This window comes from Danio rerio, chromosome 2, assembly GCF_052040795.2.
Source record: "Danio rerio strain M-AB ecotype USA chromosome 2, GRCz13ab, whole genome shotgun sequence".
In the NCBI taxonomy this organism is placed as follows: Eukaryota; Metazoa; Chordata; class Actinopteri; order Cypriniformes; family Danionidae; genus Danio; species Danio rerio.
In genome coordinates, this window is record NC_141022.1 from 9,904,716 (window position 1) to 9,927,335 (window position 22,620).

Below are 22,620 nucleotides of genomic sequence, written 5' to 3' on the forward strand. Positions count from 1 at the left end.
CACAACGTCCAGCTGTAACATCAGTAGAGGTTGATATTTGGTTGACTTCAGGTTGGACGTTGGACACTAATGTCAGCTTGACATTTGGGTTGTGACGTTAACTCGATTTTCATTTCCAAACAAAACACAATGTCCCCACAATGTTGGCGTTCAACATCAGTCTGACGCCATGTTGACCTCCTGTACCTGCTGAGCAGTCAGCTGCTCCAACAACTCGAAGAAAACACACTTAATTTGCATTTCAGTTTTTTTTCTTTTTTTTAAATTTGCAAACTTTGAAAAGATATATACAACTTTTAAACTATTAATGGCTTAGTATCTTTAGTTTTTTAATTTCAATTTCAGTCCCCTTGCATATGCTTGTGAAATATAATGTGCGCATAACACCATAAAAAAGGGAAAAGCTGTCAAAAGTTATATAAATTTGGGTTATTTTGTTGGATAAGCTCCAGACTTAGCTTCAGTACTACTGACTAATCTAATGTATATGCACAAATATAGTATTATATATCTTCCTATTTAAAATACGAGTTTAAAAGAGAGATTTGTGAGAGGTGTACCTATATATGCTGAGCACTGTATGAGAAAATCTAGTACCTTATTTGAAAAAAATATACACAGAGGCCTCTAGTGCATTTGTAAAAAATAAAAACCTCAAGAAGACGTAGCCCTAGGCACATATTTCATGCTTCCCAAAGATGTAGCCCTGGGCATGTACCTCCAATAAGCTTGGGTTGACATTAAAACTAGTTTCATTACGAAATTAAATGATTTACTAAATGTACAACCGGTTAGAGACACCCCCAACCCAAAAAACAAAGACAAAAACAAACAGACAGACCCACAGCGTAACTCTGCAATCGATCACAGAGTCGTTTGGCTTTGTCAACAGCTCTTCTGTGACTAAAAGTGCACTGCGACTATCATAACAGTACATTTTCTCTCAGCCCACATGTGAAGAACAATTGCAGCCAGTAAGCAGTGGCATCAGACAAGTGGTGTCAAATCTCATTGCAGAAAAATTGCTTTGGGTTTATCAATATCAGATAAAAGAGGGCAATGAGGGATTTTGCTCGGTTTGATACTGATATTGCAAAAGGCAGTAGAGTATCGAACGGACTGTCTGCCTGAGCCAGGGGTAAATAGTGATTAATGGGCGATGGAGGAAGGTTCCGCAAAGAACTGTGTGAGTGCCTGCAATCTGACTCTTCCCTTCAGCTTTTTTGGGGGGGAAGGGGGAATCTACTAATGCAACTCAGCCGATTTAACAAGAGAAATTATTAATTTAGTGATGAGAATAGAATATGTCATGATGAATACGTTATGACTTTCTAAACTAATCCGGCGTATTGATTAGCAGTCTCAGCAAGTAAATAAGCTTTAAACCTCTCAGTATGTTTCCAGCAACATTGACTGAACTGGCACAAAGCTAGGAAAAAAGCTAGGAGAAAAATGTCAACTTGCAGACAGTGGTTACATATTTTAAATGCCACCGTTCAATTTTTAACCACATCATCTTCCAAGATCGCTGTTCAAAAATGTATTAAGGTAATTTTCTAGTCTACTGCAGCCTAGAGTTTTTTTTTTTCAGGGAAGTAATTGTAGTGAAAAAGCTTTGAGAATAAGCAATAAGCTTTTATATTTAAAGTACATTTCTGAACGCTTTTATCGTTACCACAGAGGAAAATAAATATTAATTTGAGATGAATTAAATTAAAACTGAGAGATCACCGGCTTTCAGCAAATGCTGATGTCAAGGCCCTGCAATAATGTTTTTGCGACAGCAACATTAAAAAATAAAATAAAATAAAAAACACAGTATTGCTGTCCACTATCTACAAGATCAGATAAAAGCAGACCACTAAACAAATCTCAAGCACACCAATCACACTAGTTAAATAATGCAAAACCTACTAGTTCATTCTTTATTTTGAAAGCCAATTTCTCTTAAAGCAATTAATAATGATTAAACCTATATTCAAGACTTTACACTTAGTTGATGATTGATAATAAAGCTAGTTTGGCGTGCTGTCCCGGGAGAGAGCCCTGAGCTTATAAGATCCTCGAGCCCTGGGCTCCCTACCGTTGCAAGGCGATAGGGGAGTTTGAGCTCAGGTAGATCTTGACGACTCCCCCTCCTGCTTATTGTAGCTAAGTGTCAGATATGGATGCTGAGAAGGTGTACTCAGAGTTTAGCTAAAATATTTTGGATGAATTGTTTAGGGTGCTTGTTTTTGAACTGTAGGAGGAAACCGGAGGACCCGGGGAAAACCCACGCGATCACGGGGAGAACGAGCAAAACTCCACACAGAAATGTCGCCTGGTTTAGAAAGGAATTAAACCAGGGGCATTCTTGCTGTGAGGCAACAGCGCTAATCGCTGGCCACCGTGTCTCCCGTTTGAAAGGAGGGAAAGTAGGGTTGGGTGGGGGGGTTTCTTCAAGACGAAGCTATTGAGATGAGAAAAGTCTGGTTATTTATAGTGAGTTAAAGATCGTCTGATAGGATAATTAGTCATTAGCTAAAGTTGGAACAGCTGTGAACAATCATAAGCACATGATCCTCTCGAAATTTGTTTATAAATAAACTTCACTTGGAGAGGGAAACATTTGGTGACAACATGCCCTGATGTTCCAAGCATTCAAATTTATAATATATTATAATTATGCAATTCCCCCAATTTTATTTTTTACAATTTAAATAGTATTAGCCCCCTTTTTCAATTGGCTAAAGAACAAATCACTGTTGTTCAATAGCTAGTTAGCCTTTAAATGTTACTTTAAGCTGAATACTAATGAATTCAGGAATGTACAGGAATTGCAATGTCGCATAGTGGTTAACTGCTTATGTTGTAGAATTTCTGGGCTAAAATGGGTCACACTTTATTTTGATGGTCTGTTTGTTATATTGCATCAACATGTCAACTAATTCTCATTAGATTATAAGAAGAATGTAACTATACTTTGAGTTAGGGTTAGTGTAAGTTGACCTGTACTTGCAAAGTTTCCTATAGTCAGTTAAATGTCTGTCGAAGGAACAGTATCAACAAATATTAAGCAGACAGTCTTCTAATAGTTAAATAATCCATCAAAATAAAGTATTACCGTAAAATGTCATCATTATTAACATTTCTATGCAGAGTGTTCTCTATTTCACTTCCACTATATTAGGTCTGTTAACACACTGAGGGTCCTGGTCACACTATACCATGACCAGCATCTGTTCTTTACAGTGCCAAAGGCACTATAAGAATACTCTGTTGATTTTGGCCACACAAATAAGTGTTATACACCATTCAAAACTGTTAAGCGTCTACTTTTTTGTGTGTGCACTCAAAATAACAACAAAAGTGTGTGCTTTTGCAAAATAAGGAAAATAAACAGTTTATGCATTCTTTCTTTTGTCTCTCCGCGAACAAAATTGTTATACATAAAGTGCAGATTGCAAGTTATGATCAGGTATAAAGGTCAGTCATAATGGTTAAACAGTTAAATCCATCTAACAGTGGAACTCAATTTTAAAGATATTATGAACAAGGAGAAAATGAGCACCAGCCTGCAGATACACCAATACCTTTAATGGTTTGAAACATAATCGACTTCAGACCATATCAGTGGCAAAATTAAATAACCTGACATGAATTCAGAGAAAGCATTTTTGCAAGACATTGTAGTTAAATTTGTAATTAAGGTTATGATGTTTGTTGTATAACAATTGCAGTTAAATATGCAAGTTTTCCACCAATGTATATGGCTTGTAGAGGTAAGACATTAATTGGTTGAGATACAGCTATATAAAAATCAACAAAATGTTGAGAAAATTACTCATTGAAGTGCTTAGCAATGCAACATATGATATCGCTGTGATAGATGTGTCCACCAAGCCATCAGTAACAGATAATAAAAGTGGATAGATAAACGATGAGCGTTTACCTTGTGCTCAATGATGCTGCTGTATCCCTGCAGTGCTGGATGCGCGCGGGCCGCTCTGGTGGGCTCCACTGTCTCACCTGAAGCGCCCTTAGACGCGCTGGCTGCTGTAGTGCTATTATTATTGTAGCTGACGTTATACACGAACAACAGACTGGTGCACATGGTGATGGCGAGAAACACGGCAACTCCATGACGCTGGAAAACACGGGGGCAAAAGTTTAAATCCCCACACAGCGCAAGGTCATAAATCATGTCATGCCATCACCGCAGTCAATTATGGATCACACTTCCATGCTCAAATCATTCATTAGATTCAGGCAGAGAAAATAGGAACTTTTTCTAATCTAAAACTAATGCATTTGATACACATTTTTGCAACTGAATTATTGCACTAAGAATATCTATCTCTATATTGTATAATAACAATAAGAAAGTTAACACAGAAAAGTATAATATTTCAACGAATGCATTTGTTATAGTATCTCCTTAAAATAAAACTGTTTGCATTATTTTTGCACAAAATACATCATTGTTTTTAATAAAAATCTTTATTATTTTAATATATATATATATATATATATATATATATATATATATATATATATATATATATATATATATATATATATATATATTAGTTGTTGTTATTGTTGTTGTTGTTGTTTAGTCTTTCATTTAGCTTGTGAAAGCAACAGAGAGCCGCAGTACTTCAATAATGCTGCACAACAGAGACTCGAGACATTCAACCAGTTTTCACTATACTTACCATCGGTGTCTTCATCCTGAAGCCAGCTGGAATATTCCCTGGATGTGCGCATGAAGATCCACTTTTCCCCCCGATTGTTGCTACTTCATCAGATTATGTCGACATCAAATTGCCGCGCTCCGCTCGCGCTGGGATGTGGCAGTGTGTGTGCTGTGCTGACGGACTGAACCCATTCTTGAGAGCGGTCGGTGTGACATCGCACGGTCCTAAAGAGCATTGCGTTTGCGTGTGACATCTCTGAGTTAAATAAATGATGCTATGTACTTGATAAAGTCATATGTCAACTCCCCTGTACACTCCAGTCCCCCCACTCCTTTAGAAAACCGCAGATTAATTATTAAATAAGCGTATATGTCCTACATTTAATGTTTTGGTGCTATTCATCATTCAAAGGGTGAGCTAAGGGATATTTTTCCTTTTATTAGCAATGTGACTCGTCACATTTATTCACTAAATAATTCTTGAATCGTTGTTAATATTTTTTACACAGTTTGTAAAACTTATGCATTTTATAACAGATTTTTATGCATCTTCCTATGATAATAACAAGCGATGCAGAGGTGCTCAAAACCTGGCCAGTGAAGCCTGTCCTCAGATCTGATTTGCTCATCAGCCACAGGAAACAAAGTTATGCACGAGAGTCTGCAATTTAAAAATGATCAAATATTGCATTACCAAGAGTAAATATATACTATAATGCATCTGAATTTTACATGAATACCATATTAATGCTTTGACATATATTTGATTTCTTTAGCCAGTAGTTTGGATACTGAATAAAAGTTTTTATCATACTCTGTTCTTTAAAATTTTATTATAAGAAAGAAAAAAGAAAGAAAGAAAGAAAGATCAAAATTCTAGAAATGATCAAATATACATGCCGAACATGAGCAGTGTTTGTAAAGAAATAAAAATGTTAATAAATATTACAGAAACATAATTGATATTATTATTATTCATTAATAATTAGAATATTGTAATTGTAACAATTATCAACCAACAGGACCATAGTTACTATTTATTCATTTTATCATGTCAGTGAATAATGTTCTAGAACATATTATGTGATTTACAAACTGTATCTGAATTAGTAGAATTCATATACACTGTAGAATGTATGTATATATGTATATGTATATATATATATATATATATATATATATATATATATATATATATATATATATATATATATATATATATATATATATATATAGATGCGAAGATGCAGATTAATGCTCTATATCTAGCTTGATATATACAGTAACATAATCTTACGCAAACTCCATACAGACGTAATCAGAAGTACTCAATAATGACACCTGTTATTAGAGCAGCAAATAACTAAATACAAGCAAACAAATTCTAACTTAAGCACCTGAAAAATTATACAAATACAATCAAGCCTAAAATTATTCATACTCCTAGCAAATTCTGACTTAAAGGTACTTTTATTCAACCAGCAAGGTTTTTTTTTCCAAAATTACACATACTTCTCCCAAAAGATAATAAGATGTAGAAGATAGTTGGGAAAAATACTTATCAGCTTTTATTTACATTTGAATAGAAATTGGTATGTCTAGTATGTCATTTCAGCAAGACAACAACAAAATACAGAGCAAAAGTGGTGAAGAAATGGTTTTGCAGACAAACACATTAACGTTTTGCAATGGCCTAGCCAGAGTCCTGACTTAAATCCAATTGAGAATCTGTGGAGGGGGCTAAAAAACTTTTATATATTAAGGGGTGTAATGATATTTGTATTCAACTCAAACTGTCACAGCATGGGCCTCACGGTTCAGTTTATGAACTTTTATGACACATACAGTGAGACAAAAATTTAACAGCAGTTTAACAGTTTAACTTTGCAGCCATTCACAAATATTGCATCTTCGCATCTAAAACATGAGACACAGTACTCAGAGATGGTTCTACCATGTTGCCACTGTCATGCCAACTTGCTACTGTAAACAGAAGCATAACCCTTGTCCCTTCTTCGAGTTCATTTGATTAGTCCACTGCTCTGGAACTGACATTAATGAGCACTGTTGCATATAAAAGCTGAAATTGTTTTATTTTAACACAGCAAGTAAAAAAAATGCTGTTCTCATGTGTGAGGTGCTACAGAAAATACAAGTGTATAATGGCCACATCTGTCTCTTAATGATGTTTAGATAGAAAAACAATGGAAAGATAAGATTCTGTGTCATCTCATGCACACGCACATGCACAAGACTGAACAGTTGTTGTTTGCTGAACCTGCTGTTATGATGGACACCGTGTTATAACTTACATTAAAAGAGATTTTAAAGCTTACTGAATTTTAGATTTAATACAAAATTATTGTTTATCATTTATTTCTTGAGATGGCAGGGAATCAACTTTTAAAGTCTTTTACACAGTCTCCTACTTGTAAAGTTTAATTTTCATTATTCTATTTATTATATACTTTTGCATCACAAGAATCTATTCAGTTCTGTAGATGACTGTGACAAAACACTTTAGCCTGTTCATTCATTCATTCATTTGCTCTACGGCCTAGTCCCTTTATCTTGCATTCCCATACTTACACTACGGCCAGTTTAGCTTACCCAATTCACCTATAGAGCATGTCTTTGGACTAAGCAAACCAGAGCACCCGGAGGAAAACCAAACAAACACAGGGAGAAAATGCAAACTCTACACAGAAATGCCAACTAACCCAGCCGGGGCTTAAACCAGCGATCTTCTGGCTGTGAGGCGATCGTGCTACCCACTGCACTACCATGATGCCTTCAGCCTGTTCAAAATAAGAGAAATAATTGGACTGAAGATTTGTCGCTTATTCCTGTTGTACCCATATCAAACTGTGACCCCAAAACCAAGGTTAGAGTAGGTAATTGTAGGTTAACAATTAGATGTTTTCTAGCTTGGCTCAGATTCAGTTTCTTTACATGGAGAGAGGTGAGGATTAGGAGCTCTACTGCAGCCCACAGTAGGATGCTTAAAATCTGGTAGTGTCACTGTTCAGGACGCAAAGCAGTGCCAGTTGTAGACATTTTGAGGTCCCCTGACACATCTTCTCCTCTGCACTCTGCACCCCTTCTGCACTCCACATTTATTAAATAGTTAAATATATATATATGATATATATATATATATATATATATATATATATATATATATATATATATATATATATATATATATATATATATATATATATATATATATGATATTAAATATATATATGATATTAAATAGTTAAATATATATATGTCCCAAATATATATATATATATATATATATATATATATATATATATATATATATATATATATATATATATATATATATATATATATATATATATATATATATATGGGGCATATTTATTCCTCATGTACATTTTTAGACTACATTTTATGTATATTTTTAGACCACATTTTTTGTACAATTGTATATATTGTACATTTTCTTTTCCTTAAAACTCTACTTTTTATATTAATATGTTAGGCACCTAGGGTCTGAGAGTAACCTAATTTCGATTATCTGTATGTCCTGTACATGTGGTTGAATTGACAATAAAGCTTACTTTGACTTTGAAAGTCTTATTTGCTTTATTTTGACTCGAGTAAAAGCAGTTTTTAAAAAAATTTAAAGACATTTTAAAGACAAAATCATCACCCCCTTAAGCTGTATTTTTTTTCGATAGTCTACAGAACAAACCATCGTCATACAGTAACTTGCCTAATTACTCTAATCTGCCTAGTTAACCTAATTAACCTGGTTAAGCCTTTAAATGTCTATTATGGCTTTAAAGAAGTGTCTTGAAAAATATCCAGTAAAATATTCTTTACTGTCATCATGGCAAAGATAAAAAAATTATTAAAAATGAGTTATTAAAACTATTATGTTTTGAAATGTGTTGAAAAAAATCTGCTCTCCACCAAACAGAAATTGGGGAAAAAATAAACAGGGGGGCTAGTACTTCTGACTCCAACTATATATATATATATATATATATATATATATATATATATATATATATATATATATATATATATATATATATATATATATATATATATATATATACACACACATACAGCAAGACAACGATCCAAAACACAGCCAAGGAAACTCTCAAATGGTTGCAGATAAAGAAAAGCAGGTTGTAGAATGGCCCAGCCAATTACCTAACTTGAATGCAATGTAAAATCAATTGATTAATATAAAATAAAAAATAAAGATCAGATTTGATAGACAAGACCCACAGAACCATCAAGATTTTTACCCTCTGTTGAAGTCTGTGAAAAACTCACACATATAATTTAAGTTAATCTGCACAACCTTTTGACGTTTTTAAGCAAAGTCATCAATAACTACTATAAAATATATGCTGGGAAAGTTTTCTGTTAATGCTGATTAAAGCAAGTCCACTAATTCATTCCTGACTCGTTGTGGAGAGCAAGTCATTTTTCACAAGTCTCTATTTTGAGAAACTTCTTTCAGCAGCTGCTACAGGTACTAGCAGAGGAACTGGATGTCTGAGAGATAAATCTCCTTTAATTGCTTCTGTTGATATTTCAGAAGATGTTTCATGATGTAATGGTGGAAGGTTCCCATTTTAGAGATATCTACATGCCCATCCTCAATGAGTGCTTTTTAATGCTATTGTTTTTCATCCCTGTTCTCTTGGCATAATGTAATGTATTTTTTTTGTAATGTGTATTTTATATAGCGCATTTATTGTGTATGGCCATACACCCAAAGCGCTTCACAATCATGAGGGGGGTCTCTCCACACCACCACCAGTGTGCAGCCTCCACTTGGAGGCAGCCACAGGACAACGGCGCCAGTGCGCTCACCACACACCAGCTATTGGTGGAGAGGAGAGACAGTGATAGAGCCAATTAGGTGGAAGGGGATGATTGGTAGGCCATGATTTTTAAGGGCCGATAGAGGGACTTTGGCCAGGACACCGGGGTTACACCCCTGCTCTTTCACGAGAAGTGCCATGGGATTTTTAATGACCACAGAGAGTCAGGACCTCGGTTCAACGTCTCATCCGAAAGACAGCGCCCACTGACAGTATAGTGTCCCCTTCACTTTTACTGGGGCATTAGGACTCACACAGACCACAGGTTGAGCGCCCCCTGCTGGCCTCACTAACACCACTTCCCATAAAGGGAATATGAAGAATATGAAGGAAGACCAAAAGTCTCCCTGACATTTCCATGTTGTGAAACCTCTCTTCAAATTAATAAAGTGCTACATCCACAACTGCATTTAAAAAAGAAAACTTCTAAATTCGGACGAGTCAACAGCTCATCAACAGCATCAACTGCTTCTTTGTATTATTTAGTATTTTCAGTTTGAGCTCTGCCTCTATGCAGTTACTCACAGAGATCATCTGCAGTTCTTTGTAGTACAACAAAGCCAGAGGCCCTGTATGTAGAAGTAATCAGGTTTAGAAGCATCATCCAGTTACATAGAGGATGATTGAAAAAGCTTAATGTCACACAATACAACAGAAAAGGATAAAAAAAGGGCCTCCACTTTAGAAACAGCTGCTGTATACGAAATTGCCCCTGTCTCCTCATTCACTATTACCTACAGTAGTCCACTAGTATTGACCTCTTGAAGTAAATGAATAAGTGAATTAGAGCAGAAGGGATACAGTTTTGTTTCCTCTTTGCTGGTTGATAAATCCCTCAGGTAGGGATGTATAAAATAATTTAGTTTTTCCTTTTGACATAAGATAATTTTGCTTACCCCACTGGCAGATTATTTTGCCTGTTTTAAGGAAAAACTCACTTCATTTTGGCATATTATTTCATAAAACAAGACATTATGTTTTGTTTGTCTAGAATTTTTTTCTTGATTTAAGAATTTCTAGATAATTTTTAGACTAGAAACAAGACAAAAAAATCTAAGTAAGAAAAGCATTTTTTGCAGCATATGTTATTATGATTATTTAATTATTACTTGTGATTATGTATTATTATTTTTGGTCGAACTATCCCTTTAAACTTGCAGTTGCCTGCCACCCAAGTCGCTGAATATTCTCCATGTGCTGTTTTCTTATTTCTGGTGTAGGATTTGCCATTGGTATTGTTGCCTAACTGACTTGATTTTCTGTTTCTCCTTGACTGTGAGCTTGAATTTATCTGTCTAATAAATATCATGCATCTCTATTTTAAAATAAGTAATGTTTTGTAAACAAATTTTGAGAGGAGCACACGCAGAAGTTTTAGTATCGATTACGTCATTGACAATTATTCTATTATCAAATCAGTTCTTGAACAAACCCTTATATATACCAAAGCTGTCCTACCTGCAGCATCTCACGACTTTAGCATCCCTCCACCAACGCGACACCTCACCTCTTAAGCATTACATTCCCGGGGGAAGCGTTCTGGGGCCAGGCTAGATACTTAGTTCAAATCCCAACTCTTCTTTGTTTCCTGATAAGAGGAATAACTTGAGTTGGGCTGTCTCCCCGAGCTCAGAGCCCTCTGTCCGGACAGCATGCCAAATACGCCTCATACTTAAACGACTGCAAGTGTGAACTCGTGAAATGTTTTTAAAACACAGAGTACCCTCAGACTTTAAAGTTGTCTGAGAGAAGCAATATCTGGTCCCACTTTATATTAAGTGACCTTAACTACTATGTACTTACATCAAAAAATAAATACAATGTACTTACTGTTTTGATAATGTATTTGAGAACACTTGTGGTGCTTTTGAGTTGGAATAGAGGTTGCGTTATGGACAGGTTTGGTGGCATGGGTAGGTTTAAGGGTGGGTTAAGGTGTAAGGGATGGTAAACAGTGTATTTACAAATGTAATTACAAAAGTTAATTACAGATGTAATTACATACATGTATTTAATCAAGATTAAGTACACAGTAAATACATGTATTTACACAATAAGTACATTGTAACAAACTATTAATCCATCTGTAAGTACATATTAGTTAAGGCCACTTAATATAAAGTGGGACCCAATATCTAATTTTCTTACAATTATTTTATTAATAATTGTGATTATTTATTATTATTTTTGGACAAACTTTCCCTTTAAACATGAAATTGAATAACACCCTAGTCGCTGACGTCTCTCTATGTGCTCTATTGGCGATTCTAGAGTTGGATTTGCTATTGGTATCGTTGTGAGTTGTCTTACAGACTTGATTTTCTGTTTCTCCCTGACTGTGAGGTTTGATTTTTCCACTGATGTGACCGCTCTTCATTCTGATCATTCTGCCCATCTGACTTTTGTCCCTTTGACTGATTCGTCTGCTTGTCCACTTTTCTGTTTGCTTCTCTTTTATGGGGCTGTTCACATATGTGTGGGGATATTAGGAGCTTATATTATGCGTGCTTGCAATTTCAAAATTAATAAAACCTTATTGTAAAGTGTGACCTCTGTTTCTTTTCTTATTTTTATTTTCTTTGCTGATGCAGCTGTATTGCTTCTTTACATTACACACAGTAAAAAAAAAATAATTTTACAAAAAAAATCTCTAAATTTTTTACAGTAATTTTTTGTCATTTCACATTATATTCAAAATTTAGTAAAATGACAAATAATCTCTCTAAATTATAGTTTGACTTTCATTTTAGGTACTTTATTATTAAAGACAAATTACTGACATTTGTGTTTCTTATACAGGGAAATTACATTATTATTTTTTACAGTATTTTACTGTTATTTTAAATTATATTCAAAAGATCCTAAAAATTATAAACAATGTATGTAAATGAACAGCTTGACTGCTATTTCATGTACCATGTAAGTAATGACAAATTACAGCAATTTGTCTGTTTTATACAATAAAATTGCCGTATTATTTACATTGTTTTTTACTGTTTTTTTTAAAGTACATTTAAAGTTACGTAAAATTAAAGTAATAAATTGTAATTACGTGCTCTGTAAAAAAATAAAAAATAAAAATAAAAAGATTGTAAAAAAAAAAAGGTCAAATGACTGGCAGCTATGGCTGACAAACAAAAACCATAAAATTACGGTAAAATTTGTTGAAATAAAGTGCAAAAAATAATAAATTCACAGATATTTTCATTAAAATGTTTACAGAAAAACACTGTTATTTTACTAATATTTTCTACATTATTACGATCAAATCCGTTCAATAAAGTTACACACTAAGAGCGATCACATGCACCTGTTCCGGATTCCACTGATTGCACACACACACAGTCGGAGGATTGTTATGAACTGATTACATGGACTTTAAAAGCAGCACAGACGCATGCACCAATTGCTTAGTCTTGTTATACTGCTACTGTGAACATTATGATGCGTTTCTCTTCTTTTGCCTTGCTTTGTTTGTTAATTGTTTATTTTGTTTGCTGCCAGGACTGATCATTTGCTTCTTATTTTACCATGACTCTGGATTTTCTGCATACATCTGTTTGCAGGTTGCCCCTGTGTTGACTGTTGCTTACCAGACCATCTCTGTGTAATAAACCTGCATTTGGATCTGCACTTCTGCATTTCATTTAAGATTTGGAACTGAATCATTCCATATAACTTAAACCTCTACATGTTTTACAGGTATACTATTCAATAAAATGTATGTTAATATTAAACTAATGTTATAGTTGTGAGAATTTTAATAGGTTTTATCTTGTTTTTTGTTTTTTCCAAGCTTTTTTTTGATCCAAAATAAAACTTTTAAATAACGACCATAAGCATGTCTGTGCATTTTTATTAAAGGTGTTTACTTGTAATGATTTAGGGAAATTTCTTTTAAATAACATTGTTTTCTCTTGAACTTTTAGTGCAGTTATTTTATTGACGGTGTTTGATCGTAATAATCTAGCAAAAGTCTGTAAAATAACAGTGTTTCTCTGTAAAACTCTTACTGTGTAACTTTATTGAACGGATTTGATCGTAATAATCTAGGAAATAACTGTAAAACAACAATGTTTTCCTGTAAACATTTTAATGAAAATATCTGTAGATTTATAATTTTTTGCACTTTTTGAAATTTTACCGTAATTTTATAGTTTTAGTTCAACCCAGGCTCATTCTGACAACGTAATCCAGCGGACGTTTCTGGAGGCCGCGCAATACGTCCCGGGAGGTACGTATGGCTGCACTTCATTTTTTTAAGCGAACGCTACGGGGCGGTGTGACGCCGTTCCCTTTTTGTGCTTGCCGGCTGACCGCTTACCTCCGTGTGGAGGGTTTTCCCGCTGCAGTCAGTTTGTCCGGTCAGTTCATCGTGTGCGTCGGCGGACTTCAGATGCAGAGAGGAAGAGTTGACAAAGGCGTCTGGGTTCGAGTCCGGGGAAGAGCGGTTCCAGAAATCAGGTAAGACAAAAACAGAATCCAAAAAATAAAGCGAACGAGTTCATAACAGAGTGAGAACGTGGTGAAATCCAAAAACGTCGTAAAAAAAACAGACGAGGGTCTAAGTTGTTGCTTGGGTTTAGAAAAGTGAGCGGGCGGGCGGGTCAATCGGTAAAACTTTCTGGGTTCAGGGAAGGAGGACGGTGGGTCAGCCGATTGGCCGGTCGCGCAGTCAATCATTCAGTCAGTCAGACAGCGGCCTTTGGTGGGTTGATGCGAGAACAGCGCGGGCGCGAATGGCACACGCGAGAGACGTTCGAGATACGAAAAAGCGCACACTACGTTTTCAGAATGAACCTGGGATGTTTTTGCCAGTCATTTGACCTTTTTTTTACGATTTTTATTTTTTTTACAGTGTAATGAAAACACTCTGTAAAGCATTTTTTTTTTTTTACCTTTTTTTCCAACTCGAGAGGGGGGCAATATCTCAGTTGCTCAATATATATTATTTTTTCATCGTATATTGATACTAAAATAAAATAATTTTGCTGAATAAAAAAAAAACCTGCAGAGGACAGGCTTATGACAAGTACTAAAATGACAGGGAAACACCAAGTCAATTAATGAAAAATCCAAAAGCTTAGCTTTGTTTGTACCTTGTGTAGCACATTCAATGAACCTTGTGATAGCAGATGCAGCAAAGGTATCAAAGGATACTGTTGGCGACTTTGATTATGTGCAGAAACTCTTCATTCTTTTTTAGGATCTACACAGCAATGGAGCATCTTAGTGAAGCATGTCCAATTCACATTGAAGTCCTGCAGCGAGGTAAGATGGGAAAGCAGGCTGCAAAGCATTACAGCTGTCAGATACCAAGTAAAGGAGATCAGAGATACTCTCGTTGAAGGAAGGCAAACTGTGAATCATCCCATTGCCAAGTAGGCCCTGTCAGAAGTGGCTTCATTCAGGTTTTTGATATGATATAGATAACCATACTGTTGTATGGTTTGTCATCCTAACAAATTTTCAGTAGGTGAACAAGATGCTGCAGTCGAAATCAATGCAAATGGATGTTCTTCTTTGACTTATTGAAAGTGCAAACATTCTCTCTCAAAATACAGTCGGGATTTGCAGATGCTCAATCAATGGCAAAGGAACTCTTTAAGACCCTAAACACAGAGCCAACCTAGGCTAATTCTGAAATGCCCTATATATAATTCTGGAGATCACAAGTTATGAAGTTAGAAATGTCTCAATAAGACATTGGACAGATCCTCAACACACTGATTTCTTTTTACCAACGATTAGGGTCAGTAGTGGTAGCCTATTACAGGTTTCAAAGAAATTCTTAATATTAAAAAAGGAAACATAAGCTGGACCACAACAGATAATATCAATGTCATATTGAATGCTCAAATAATGTAGTTTCAAGACTTCCCACTTATATATGCTTAGCATTTATATCAGGTTTGGCATGCTGTCCCGGAAGAGAACCCTGAGCTCGGAGATATTTTAGCCCATGGCTCCCGCCCAGTCAATAAGCATATCAGGGCATCCGAGATCAGGTAGGTCTCGATAACTCCCCCTTTAGAAAAGGGAGGCAAAGGAGGAGATGGGGCGGAAGGGGGGAAGCTAGGATCACTCTGATTGGATTATTACTTATTACAAATGAGTGGCCAGCAGTGCTCAATCATATCACGTGCTCCTCTCGAAATCAGTTTATGAAACTTCACTTAGTTTACAGCAAGCATCATGTTTTTAGTTAGATTGTGCTGTAAATGTATAGGCCTACAGGACGGTTATTTTTACTAAAGAAGATATATTATTTGAGTTTAGCACCAGAGCTATAGAAACTTTATTATGCTTAAAAAAAAAAAACGCACAGTATCGGGATCGGTTCCAAAAAAAAATGGCATGGGTGCATCCCTAATAATAACGCTTATACTGAAATGGTGAAGGCATTTTAGATTGACCAAAACAACATTTCAGATATTTTACAATATGCTCAGCCTGCTGGTTTGGTCATTCACGCACTTTTTTTTATTATCACATGATCTCTTATGACAAAATCACATGACTTTAATGCTCATACTGGAATTTGTTTGGCAAAAGTTTTTTTTTTTATCAGTTTATGGGCATCTTTTTTTATTGAATGAAAAGTTAATCCTGCTCAGTTATGTGCATGTGTTTTTTATGTGCATTTACAAAACTTATGCGCATCTTGGCGTTTCCATCAACTGATTTTTTATGCACATATCCAAAATGCGAATATAATTAGGTGGATGGAAATGTAGCTATTGTCTGATGTCAGTAAAGGTGTTTGCAGAACAATTGTTTGCAGGACAACCGAAATGCAGAATGAGTAAGCCAATGCAGACACCATGTGTGTTCTCACCTCTTTGCATATTCTGCCACAAGGCACATGTGTAGTTGTTGCTATGACAGCCACATTAGGAGAGAGAGAGAGAGCGCACAAGGGTGAGGTACAGTCTTAAATCTGCTATATGTCGTCAGCAGCAGAAGATCATGCATATTTCATATTTCCTTCATACGTCCTTTTGAAAAGTAACAAAACAAAGCAATGCTATGTAATGTGTGTAATGTTGTGGTGTGCTTATCCCAAAGGGGTGTAAAGCACACAACACAGATTATCAAGGGAGGTGAGTTTTATGCTAAACCTGTACTTATTTAATAGATACATTTTAAATTCATTCATTCATTTTCTTTTCTGCTTAGTCCCTTTATTAATCTGGGGTCGCCACAGTGGAATAAACCGCCAACTAATCCAGCATATGTTTTACCCAGCGGATGTCCTTCCAGCTGCAACCCATTACTGGGAAACACCCATAAACTCTCATTCACACACATACTGTACACTAAGGACAATTTAGCTTACCCAATCCACCAATACCGCATGTCTTTGGACTGGGGGGAAAGTGGAGCACCTGGAGAAAACCCACATGAACTTAGGGTGAACTCCACACAGAAATGCCAACTGACCAGCCGAGGTTCGAACCAGTGACCTTCTTGCTGCAACCCAAGCTCATTCTGGAAACGTAGCCCCGCGGACATTTCTGGATGCCGCGATTTACGTGGCCAGAGGTACGTTTGGCCGCGTGTAGTTTTTTTCGAGCGAACGCTGCGGGGCGGTGTGACGCCGCTCCGCCTGTCCTCTTCGCGCTCGCCGGCTGACGACTCGCCTCCGTGTGGAGGGCTTTCCCGCTGCAACCAGTTTGTCCGCTTAGCTCGCATCGTTACGTCGGCGGAGCGGAGGCCCGTAGGACGACCGGGATGGAGTCCGGGGAAGAGCGGTTCCAGAAATCAGGTAAGATGAAAAACAGAATCCCAAAAAAAAAGGGCGAGAACGCGGCGAGATCCGAAAACGCGGTCAAAATCAAAGACAAGGGCTTTTGCTTTTTTTTTTCTGGATGGCTTTTGCAAACCATCGCTTGGGTTTAGGGAAGGAGGAGGAGGAGGAAGAGGAGGGCGGCCGGGGCGGCCCATTGGCCGGCCGCCCGGTCATTCATTCAGTCATTCAGCCAGTCAGTCGGACGGACGGTCGCTCCACAGCGGCCTCCGGCGGCTTTTGACTCGAGAACAGCGCGGACACGAACGGCACGCTCTCCAGAGAGGCGTTCGAGACGCAAAAAAGCACGCACAGCGGCCTCTCGCGGATTCGTGAAAACAAAAACTGCTCGAATACGTACCTCCTGGGACGTATTTCGCGGTCTGCAGAAACGTCCGCGGGGCTACGTTTCCACAATGAGCCCGGGTTGTCTTGCTGAGAGGCGACAGCCCTACCCACTGCGCCACTGCACCACCCTCTTCCTAAGCATATTAATAATAATAACAATAATAATAATAAATGTTTTATACAGGTTCAGTAAGAAAGAAGTTTCAAATCATTTTCAAATTATCACCTGGAAGCAACTGGAAGCTGAGGGCAGATCTCGATTATCAGTTCCCCAGCAAACTGCTGTACCCTCACTTCGGCCTGATATTTTGCTCTAGTCCACCATCGCAAAAACAGTCATCATGGTCAAGCTAACAGTGCCATGGGAATACGGGCTGGAGACTGCGTTTGAGAGGAAGAAGGAGAGATATGCAGACCTTGCAGACATCTGTAATGAAGCAGGGTGGCGCAAGTTCACTTATGCAGTGGAAATTGGCTGCCAAGGCTTCTCTGGAATCTCTACCCAACGGTTTCTGAAGTCTATTGGTGTCAGAGGTACCAACATACCTAGGGTGCTAAAAGAGCTTAGGAGGAAAGACAAGTCATGGGGGAGAGAAGGAACCTTGGGTTGGCTGCACGGGGCGGTAGGGAGACTACCTTACCATTGCTCCACCACCCGGTGATGTTCCGGGAACATCAACAATTGGTGGCTCCCAGCTGATGACCCTGCAGCCAGTCTAAATGGCATTAGCGGAGGTGCATCAGGCAGAAATGCCTTCCAGGTAGTTATACCTGTGCTTACATCTTATTTATATACATAAAATTCTATTCAAAATCTTCAGCTTAGTGCCTTATTTATCACGAGTCAGCATAGAGTAATGAACCACCAACTATTCCAGCCTATTTTGTATGCAGCGGATGCCTTTCCAGCCAATACCCAGTACAGGGAAACACCCAAACACTCTCGCGTTCATGTATGCACTCATACAGTATGGACAATTTAGCTTACCCAATTCACCTGCACATGTTTTTAGACTGTGGAGGAAACTGGAGCACCCCGAAGAAAATCACACAAACACAAGAAGAACATGCAAACTATACACAGAAATGCCAACTAGCCCAGCTGAGACTCAAACCAGCAACCTTCTTGCTGTGAGGCAACAGTGCTAACCACTGAGCCACCATGCCTCCTTATAAATAAAATTACAAGGACATTTTCAAATAAACCGTTGAGAAAGCTGTCAGTAAGGACATGTAAACCATGTGTGTATGAATCTTGTACTGTTGCTGAGTGTGTGGTAAAATGTGACTAGGCTTCCACAAAAAGTTGAGTAATCTATAAGGAATTATTAGGACTATTGGACTATTGTGGCTTATTCGGCCTGTGTTCCATCAAATTATAACAAAACCAATTGCAAAATGACTTATGTCAGATGTAGAGGATTTGATCTGAAAGTGAAAACAGACAACAGAGCACACACTTGAACTCCCACCAACTATCTCACCCATAGAGACTGGGGTCACACTTTACAATAAGGTTTATTAGTTAATGTTAATAAATGCATTTACTAACATAAACAAACAATGAACAATACATTTACTACAGTATTTATTCATGTTAGTAAACGTTAGTTAATGAAAATACAGTTGTTCATTGTTAGTTTGTTAACTCACGGTGCATTAACTAATGTTAACAAGCATGGACTTGAATGTTAATAATGCATTAGTAAATCTTTAATTAAGATTAATAAATGCTCTACAAGTGTTGTTCATGATTAGTTCATGTTAGTAAATGCATTAACTAATAAACCTTATTGTAAAGTGTTACCGAGACTGGTTGCCAGCAATGAAAAACAGATCTTGGCTCCCAGCTGCTGCCACCATTTTACATTGTTAAACAAAGACCTAGCATTTAACACCATCAAAGCCAACCCATTTCAATACAGGGTCCTAAAGCAAAGCTTGCTGTTTTAGATTTGGGTATCACTTGAGCAAATTGCCTTGAAAACCAATTCTGTATTTTATGGGAAGTGTTTGCTCTGTAGGACTTGTTCAAAGGCTCGTAAAGGCCCACAAGCACAATTATTGAGTCACGTTGGGGTATAATATTAATGCAAAGGGCCAGCTTATATCCTGACTAAAACTGTTCCTTAAATGTCCAGCAATTTTACAGAGAAGTGCAAAGTCTACATTATGCTTCTGCAGACCAATTAGTTGTTCTCTTATAAAAAGTCAGCATTTCTTGCAGAGCAAGTGGAAAGAATTTTATGTGACCAGTTTTAAACCTAGGGACAGCATGGTGGCTTAGTGGGTAAAACTTACAGCAAGAAAGTCACTCACAGCGAGCACATAACATCATAAGACGTTAATATTAGATTTAAGTTGTGATGTAAGGTGGTCAAAATTCAATTTGTCTAAAGACAACATTGACATCCAATAATGACATCAAATGATTCTGATATTTGGTTGATTTTAGGTTGTGTTGGAAAGTGATCAAATTCCAACATCGAGTCAACGTCATATTGACATCAAAAACTATTTATTCATCAGGTGTGGCAACCAAAATTCAACATCTAATTGTAACGTCCACACAACGTCAAGCTTAACACCATTGGACATTGATATCTGGTTGATTTTAGGTTGGACATTGGACATTGATGTCATCCTGATGTTGGGATCTGATGTCAACATGATTTTCATTTCCAAACAAATTGCAACATCTCCACAATGATGGGGTACAATGTCAATCTGACGTCATATTGACATCCTGTGCCTGCTGGTTCAAGTTTAAGAGGCCTTTCTGTGCAGAGTTTGGATGTTCTCTACATGTCCACATGGATTTCCCCCACAGCCCAAAGACATGCGGTGGATTGGATAAATAGAATATAGTTAAATAATTTTAACATATTGTTTGTTTTCTGGTGTTATATAATCATTGTATAATGTAATTGTGTCATAAGGTTATTGACTTGAATTAAATTGGCTATCAAATTAAAGTAAATAATTGAAGTTTATTTATAAACTAATTTCTAGAGGATCATGTGCTTATGATTGTCCACGGCTTGTCCCACCATAGCCTACAATTTATTCACCAATCAGATGATTCCTAACTCACCATAAATAAGCAGAGTTTCTTATCTCAGTATCTTAGTCTTCACAAATCACCCCCAACCCCCAACACCACCCAACCACCGCCTTTCTAGATGGGTTACATGGTGGCCCAGTGATAAGCACTGATCCCTTACAGCAAGAATGTCTCTGGTTAAAGTCTCTAATAAACCAGTAAACCTAAATTTCTGTGTGGAGTTTGCTCATTCTCCCTGTGCTTGCATGGGTTTTTCCGGTTTCTTCCTACAGTCCAAAAAACACGCAGCCTAAGTAAGTTGAACATACCAAATTGGCATCATACTCAAGCTCTTAGCAAACAGTATATCTCTCCTTAGCCATCCCTATATCTGTCATTAGCCATAAATAAGTTCATCGAGGTCTACCTGAGCTCAAACCCCCCCCTCTCACCATGCTAATGGGAGGGAGCCCAAGCCTTGAGGATCTTATAAGCGCTCAGGGCTCTTTCCTGGGACAGCATGCCACACAAGCTTATTACCGGTATCATCAGCGTGAACGCTTGAAGTGTGAACCCTTGAAAGCAGAGCCGGCCCATGGCATAGACAGTATAGGTAAATGCTAAGGGTGCTGTACATCCTGGGGGGAGCCAGAAATGGGGAAAGAAAAAAAGAAAGTGTAACTTTCTCTCTTATTAAAAGTAGATGGTATTATGACTTACAAAGTAATATGGCCACATTAATTAAACTGCATAGTGCAAAGCCTACTAAGTAGTAATAGTATTAAATAATGATAATATAGCCTAATCAACTAAGACACCCCCACCCCCCATTCGAATAATTAGACTTTACCTGATACATGTTGTTTCTTTTTTTGATTGGTCAACAAGCTCAACATGTCAAAATGCCCCAAACTGCTTGGTGCGCAAGGGAGGCAAAATAGAAAGTAGAGGAAGAAAAACGCGACAAAGACAGAGGTTATGTTATGAAGAGGGTTGTTTTGTTGTATCCAAGCGATGATTGATAACGCCATAAACAATTAGCATGACACCTGTCAAGCCTCCTGTTTTAGCCTGCTATCATCTCGTTTAATTTTCCCATATTTCCCCTGTATGTTTAATCTGTATATGAAAAGAGAAAGTACCATCAATACAGAGCCAATCTCAAATGTGATAGAATCGCAAGAGCTGATCAAGATAATTTTCCAAATCCAATTTCCAAATTATGCATCAAATATTCTAAAAATTAGTCAGTGACCAACTTAACCTGTTTCTGGACACAAATAACTTACTATCATATTACCAGTCTGGATTCAGAAAGCAACATAGTACAGTTTTTGACACACTGAAGGTTATAGATTCTTTTTTTGCAGGCAATGGATTGTAAGAATTACACTGCTTTTTTCCTTGATCTTTCAAAGGCATTTGATACTGTTGATTATACACTTTTAATTAATTCTTTAATTTGGATCAGTATGTCAAACCAATCTACCACTTGGTTTGCTAATTATCTGTCCAATATAACTGTAACGAGGAGACTGACACGGAGGGATCCATTTTGCAGTATTTATTAGACAGTTTAAACACAAACATCCAACACGCACTAAAGTGCGAACTCACATCAACAGCATTCAATATAGATCGGGGGACTGGCAGCTGACACAGAGTGATTTACCAGGCATGGATCAGAGGCAGGCGGCGTGGTTCAGAGTCAGTATAACAGGCGTGGGTCGTGGGCAGACAGCTTGGTTCAGAGTCCGTATAATGTTTGCCATGGCTGAACAAGACTTCGCAATGAACTGAAGTTTGAGTGTGGCTTATATAGGTAGCGTGGGTCGTTAACTGGATTCAGATCAGGTGTGTGCACAATCAGTCTAGGTGGATG

The 22,620-nt window shown here is 37.1% G+C and overlaps 2 protein-coding genes across 2 annotated transcripts in view; one reads left to right on the top strand and one right to left on the bottom strand.

Annotated features, from left to right (window-relative positions):
- st6galnac5a (ST6 (alpha-N-acetyl-neuraminyl-2,3-beta-galactosyl-1,3)-N-acetylgalactosaminide alpha-2,6-sialyltransferase 5a) overlaps positions 1-4,850 on the bottom strand; it is a 98,788-nt gene extending 93,938 nt beyond the window's left edge. The window contains exons 1-2 of the mRNA XM_087240488.1: positions 4,698-4,850; positions 3,932-4,126 (exon numbers count right to left, since the gene is read on the bottom strand). Coding sequence (XP_087096614.1) covers positions 3,932-4,126; positions 4,698-4,712 — 210 coding nt within the window. The 5' untranslated portion in view covers positions 4,713-4,850. The remainder of the gene's footprint in view (positions 1-3,931; positions 4,127-4,697) is intronic.
- zzz3 (zinc finger, ZZ-type containing 3) overlaps positions 1-22,620 on the top strand; it is a 675,084-nt gene that overhangs the window by 458,110 nt on the left and 194,354 nt on the right. The window lies entirely within an intron of this gene.